This window comes from Camelina sativa, chromosome 9 (genome assembly GCF_030686135.1).
Source record: "Camelina sativa cultivar CO46 ecotype springtype chromosome 9, ASM3068613v1".
Classification (NCBI taxonomy): domain Eukaryota; kingdom Viridiplantae; phylum Streptophyta; class Magnoliopsida; order Brassicales; family Brassicaceae; genus Camelina; species Camelina sativa.
The window spans coordinates 22349296-22355510 of NC_141888.1; the positions used below are offsets into that span (position 1 = coordinate 22349296).

At 41.0% G+C, this 6215-nt stretch overlaps 1 protein-coding gene across 1 annotated transcript; it reads left to right on the forward strand.

Moving 5' to 3' along the window:
• Positions 1-878: 878 nt before the first annotated feature.
• LOC147938527 (uncharacterized) lies at positions 879-2589 on the forward strand. The gene is made up of 3 exons (XM_087465667.1): positions 879-1109; positions 1193-1729; positions 2167-2589. The coding sequence occupies exons 1-3, from the start codon at positions 879-881 to the stop codon at positions 2587-2589; spliced, it is 1191 nt and encodes a 396-aa protein (XP_087321793.1).
• The last annotated feature ends 3626 nt before the right edge of the window (positions 2590-6215 follow it).

The following is a 6215-nucleotide window of genomic DNA, read 5'->3' on the forward strand; positions in this document are numbered from 1 at the left end:
GTTAAGAAATTTCTTAACCATCTTGGCTTCTTCAATCACTACACCAAGAGAAGCGGACTTTGGGGCTATCTCGGACATCTTTCCTGCAAACTCATCAATTTTCTCTGTATCTTGCATCTTAAGTCTCTCGAAATTGGCCATAAGTGTTTGTAGACGTGCTTCTTTAACATGTTCTTCCCCAACATGTCTCGATTTAATGGCGCCCCAAATCTTTCTCGCCGTATCCAGATCACCAATTTGCAGAACTAGAGCCTCGGGTATGGACTGAAACAGTAGAGCCATAGCCATGTTATTCTTTTCATTGTCGGCTGCTGCTGTTTCAGGTTCAATTGCCTCCCAAACCTTGTGAACCTTTAAGGCGATCTTCATAAAATGACTATGAGCCATGTCTATACTTTTTAGAATAATTCATAAAATGACTATGAGCCATGTCTGTATGTTTCCTATGCAACATAAAATTACGTTGTCTCCTCCCGTGTCCACCAAACACAAGGGACCCATTTGTCTGCCACAAAATGATTACCTAGTTTGAATTTTGAAAGTTATCTACTCTCACACATTTGTCATTTAGTATTCTAATAGTTTCCCCATAAAGGATTGTACATTTCACTCGCAACCCAAAAGTCACACAGTGGTTTTTAGGGTTTCACAACATCAAAAAATAAAGAAACTAAATATTTACAACTGCCGGTTCTCTCCAACCCTAAAAAACCACTGTGTTTTACTTGGCTCAGCTTTTTGGGCGGCCGTTCCCGACATCCTTACTCACAGCAGTCGCCGATTATAGAGAGGTTTGTTTTCATATTAACTGGTGATTCCATTTGATTCGTCTCTATTTCGTGATCAACTGATTTTCTGTTGTTATTTTCTCTATTTAGATGGCGAATCTGGGCTTGCCAGAACGAATGTTTGCTAAAGGATCCGAACCCATCGGTGAGAGGGTACACTCGTACAGCGAGCTCTCTATCATAGACGATCTCGCCTCAATCTTGGTCCCATCTGAACTCGAGATCATAAAATCCTCTCAGTTTGGGAAAATTTTTGAGGTACCGGAGAGCGCGGCTTATTCTGGAAAACTCATTCATTTTCTATTGACGAGACAACTCCTGGTGAAGAAAGACTACGAAATATGGGTTATTTATGGTGGGTTCCCGATTCGGTTCTCAATTGTGGAATTTACAGCTGTCACCAGTTTAAGATGCGAGAAGCTTCCTACGGAAAAGAGAAGAAGGGCAAACTGAAAGTAGTCGCCGGTAAATATTGGTATAAATACTTTGACCGGGCCGATGTATCTGCCGACTGGCTAGTCAGCAGATTAAAGAGGCACCTCGTCCCTGAGAGGGATAATCCGATCCGTTACGCCGTACTTGCTCTGCTCGATGGGGTCCTTTGCCCTACTTCTGCGAAAAGCAAAATCTCGCCGGTACACGTTGACCTGTCTGAGAATTTGGAAGAGTTTCTGAATTATCCTTGGGGGACAGAGGCTTTCAAACTAACGATGCGTTCTATAAAGGCGAGGGGGCCACGTAAATTAAAGAAGAAATCAACAATCGTACAAGGATTTCCTTTAGCGCTGCAACTGGTACTTCTTCAAGCCGTTCCACAGATCAAGGTGCAGTTTTTGGGCCCTAACGATGATGGTGATTCTGATATGGAAGAAACACAAGTGATTGAGCGCCTCTGGACATTGAAGCTGGATGTTGTTTGGAAAGTCGATGGTAAAGCAGCGGTAAGATCTCGATTTCCAAACCATTTAGTATACCTTTAACTATTAAATCACACGAAGTCCTTCCGTCAATTGAATAATCCGTTTACGTTCTTTTGTAGAATCCCACTTTATTTCAGTAAATAACATGTTGTCAGAAGAATGTGTGATTGTTTTTAATTTTGTTGCATGATGTCCGCGTGCACACTATGTTGTAAGTCATGTCGTATGTTTTTGCACTCATCTTTGCTTGAATGTTCGATAAATCCATGTGTTATATTAAAAAGATATGTGATTTCCGATAAAAACACAGGGTAAACGTGCATCTGCGCTATTTCGCTAACAGTTTTATGCTGTTAGACATAGTACCCATAGTAACGATGGCGATTTGCAATGATAGATGATTGGTGCTTAATATTTTCTATGATTGCCATCTGACATGTTTCTTTTTGTCCGTGTAGTGTACAGTTAACTCTCTGCTTGGACCCAAATTAGGTGATGCCATTGACGACAAGCCAGACGAAGGGGTTGATAGACTATTGGAGATGATCAACGACAACTGCAACTTTATGGATACAATGTTTGCGGGTGGTAAGAACAGTGATGACATCGGGGTTGATAAGAATGAAAATAGCAACCTTTGTAGCATAGACACAACAGTTTGCAAAGGTGTAGAACCAGGCATACCATCTGAGCAGAGACCAGGCTCAAATGGGAAGCGGAAGGCAAATGATCACCTATCGGAGGGGCTGAAAGAATATGTGGAAACGAAGGTTAAACGGTCTGAGAAACGTGTCATGAAAGCCATAGCAGACTCAGAGGTTAGGATATCGGATATGATAACACAGGCCATCCAGAAAATGACATCCGGGTCTTTTGGCTAGAAAGTAGACAAATCAGACAAGGGAGCCTCGGCTTCTGATCCAGTTTGAGTGCCTCAAACTTCTTCTTCCCCGGTCGGAACTGTGCCAACAGTCTCTTCCAATGTGGAAAACGGTCGGCCTCTCACAGGAAACGTTGGGAATTGTAGCAGTTCTAATCATCACGTAAACATTCAGGGACCACCTTTGGTATGTCCACTTTGAACATTTGTTTTTCAAAGACGTCTACCTGCGTTAGTATGTTTAATACATAAATCTCCTTACTTTGCATCTTACTTTATATCCATCCAAAAGAGTCCCTAGCCGAAACGGCAATGGATCTCCAAGCAAAAGCGTCGCATAGTTGTTTGGTATGCCCAAGATACTTAGTTGGTTCTGGGTACTATCTAACCGTTTCCGTTTTTAATATTTTCTTTGCATTGTAGAAGAAGAGGACAACATATGATATATTTGGACAAGACAGAATTAGCGCAGAAGTTGTGAAACCATATTGCCATGTTATCTCTGAGGTAACCATGTCTGCCACAAATATATATCTGTTTATCCCATGCCCATTTAGAGTATATTCTTTGTAGTGGTTTAGCTTCGATTTTTTTAAAACATGTTTTAACATCTTACGGCATTTGGTTTCATTTCATCTCATGTGTTTTTGTTGATAAACGTCAATATTTCTTACGCTTATCTGTTGGAAAATGCTTGTACTGCCACCGTGTAACACTTCATTTGTTTCTAGTTAGCAAACTCAATGCACGCATGTTTACTTTACTCATAGGGTTCTACAGAAGAAACTTGACATGTGGTTGCTGATATAGACGGAGTTCCTGATGCAGACGAAACGGACCATGTATTAGCATCTACCAAGGCATCCGAGATTGACCCTTTGCCTCCAACCAAAGTTTCACAACATGGCAACCCACATGTATGAAATGTTGTTGCTATCCCCTCACTGGTATGTTACATGTGTTGGTTTTTTTTTTTTTTTTAAATTGGACGGGTTCATGGTTTAGGGTTAAGTATTTTTTATATTTCATATCCCATGGCTTTTATTCATGTACAGCTAATATTGCATGCGTTCATTTGTAGGCTAAATCTTCGAATGCCTCAGTGTCAACCGCAATTGTGCCCAGTCAAATCTCCGACTATGACTTGTTGCAATTAGAGAAGATTGTATGCCATCACATCTACAACCAAGTTAGTAATATTTGGCTACAATAACATATGTCTAATGTGTTCGAACTGAACTCATGTTCCTTGTTGTTTTAGTGATGTTTACTTTGGTGGCGGTCGGGTATTTCCGGTGAAATTTGTTGTAGATATTGTTGAGATGCGTGAAGACATTTCTACAGAGGTTACCTAGCCAAAGTTGTTACTGTTCAATATAGCTATGCTTCTATATTTAGTAACCCATTACTGTTTTTCTTGCAGATTATGGACACTTTCATGCATAGCATCAGGGACAATTGGGCGTCAGGATGGTGTGCAACGGTTGAACAAAATGTTGCGTTCTGTGATTCTGAATTCGTCTCCGCGTTGATGAAGCATTACCCAAAATTCTGTAAGGCGACGGAGAAAGGAATGTATGCGTTTGATGCAGCTACTCTTGCTCTATGTCCCTGTGGGGTGGACTGGTTATACATGCCTTATAGTTTGGACAAACAACAATGGGTTGGTCTGTGTGTTAGAATGGCTGACTGACACATGTATGTTCTTGACTGCTTTGTGTCTTTTTTGGCGGGAGTCGAAGATAAAAACATGCCTTCTCCCATTGGCTGAGATGATCCCATACCTACTCTGGCTTGCGTCCTCTCAGGTTGGAAAGAAGAACGTCAATTTCGCACCTTTGGCTATTCAGCGATATAAGGATATCCCACAGGCTTGTCTGCGTCGGCATTCTGGTGTCATGACAGCTCACCTGATTGAACTGCATGCGGCAGCTGGCAATGATGGCTGCAGGGAAGTGAAGGTGTGTGATGTTTTTGCGGCTGCGAAAAAACTTTTCATTGACGCCTACAAGCATGCGAACGGGCCGGCCTGATTTATACCTCCACAACTTTTTTCCTTCTTCTTTGATTGGCCTGTAAAATGGTAGACACGATTTTTTACCGGTCCGACGAAACTATATCTGTCTATATGCGTTAAGCAATTCAGTACTACTGCGAACATGGGGGTTGTTTTTAAACAATGTTATTTTATTTTCTCACAACGTTAGTATCGCAAACACATGCTTTAAACAAAAGTTTCATGTAAACATAAGTTTGATTTTCCAAAACTCATTTGTTAATTCAAAGTCTGCCTTGGTAATTGTAGAAGTTATACGCATTCATTTAAAAATTGAAAGTAGTTCACTCATAATATATTAGACAACATGTTTATACGGTTTTGATTTTTTTGCTTCATAGGCTGTTTTCGTTTTAAAACATGCGTAGGATATAAAACATAAAGAGTTAGCAACGGCGGCAAAACTCTTTGGTGCACCAGAAAATGTAGCATTCCTCACAGCGGTCGTAGATATTGTGGAATTCTGAACATTCTGGTACAGCACAGTTCCATGTTAGGGTGTACGTGGTTCCCTGTCTGACCTTCATTCTTTCCAGTGTTGCAAATACTGTTCCCCCATTCCCAGAACAGTTGCCCAGGGCATGCCTATCAATTGCTCCGTGAAGAACTCTCCTACGTCTGTCTCCTCACCACACGCAGCCAACATCGCCATGACGAAAACAGCCTCATCGACTCTGTTCACCGCCTTGAACATGTGTTTTTTTGCTAAAGTCAGATATTTCTCCCAGCAAGCTAAACGTAATCCTTCCAGGTAGTCTGCCTCCGGTATTTCGTCTGCCAACGCTCTCTCGAACTGCTTCCTGAACATGCCATGTTTAGTCATCTGTGAAGGATGTTCTAAAAACTGCCGCATTATCCCTCCCCACACGTTTTCTCCCATTTTTGTGGTTGTGGTAGTGTCTCCTCAAATATGAATTTATAGTAGTTTAATGCAAACCCCTTCATTTATGTTAAAAGTGGGTAGGAAGTTGGTCAGTGGCACTTCTTCAATAAATACTCACCAAATTTCAAAGAAGATAAGTGAATAACTCCAAGCATAGGTTTTTGGATGAACCTCATCTAGCATCCTATTTAAGGCAGTAATAGTGATCGTTTTCAGATATATATATTAAACACTCGTGTTTTCATTAAATAGCATGGGTTATACATAAAATAAGGGGGATAGGTGCAATATTATACATACTAAAACAACAAAAAACTGAAGATAAGAAACGCGCCACTGGCTGCTTGTGGTAGGTTCTTCAACACATTCAGACTCCTGTACCCCCATTTTGCAACCATAAAGTACAGTACCTCCATGCGTATATGTACAAGATAGTAAGAACCCTCCACTTAATTCTTCCATACGTTGATGGACTTCCCCTACTGAGTAGAACCCATTGCTAAGACACGAGAACCCCCACTTCATTGCAACCTAATGCGAAGTGATTATTAGTAATGTTGAGGTGGTTCTCATGCATGATGTATAAGAAACATGTTTTTTTTTTTACCTTCATATAGGCACAGTGCATGTAGAACGAATATGCCCCACACCATTACACCATGAACACCTAGTCTCGTTCCTCCGCCTC

Bases quoted from the DNA above. Each gene is read 5' to 3' on its own strand.
- LOC147938527 (XM_087465667.1), top strand. From the start codon at position 879: ATGGCGAATCTGGGCTTGCCAGAACGAATGTTTGCTAAAGGATCCGAA. The intron at 1,110-1,192 runs GTGAAGAAAGAC...AGCTGTCACCAG, and splicing joins TATTGACGAGACAACTCCTG to TTTAAGATGCGAGAAGCTTC. The intron at 1,730-2,166 runs GTAAGATCTCGA...TTGTCCGTGTAG, and splicing joins AAGTCGATGGTAAAGCAGCG to TGTACAGTTAACTCTCTGCT.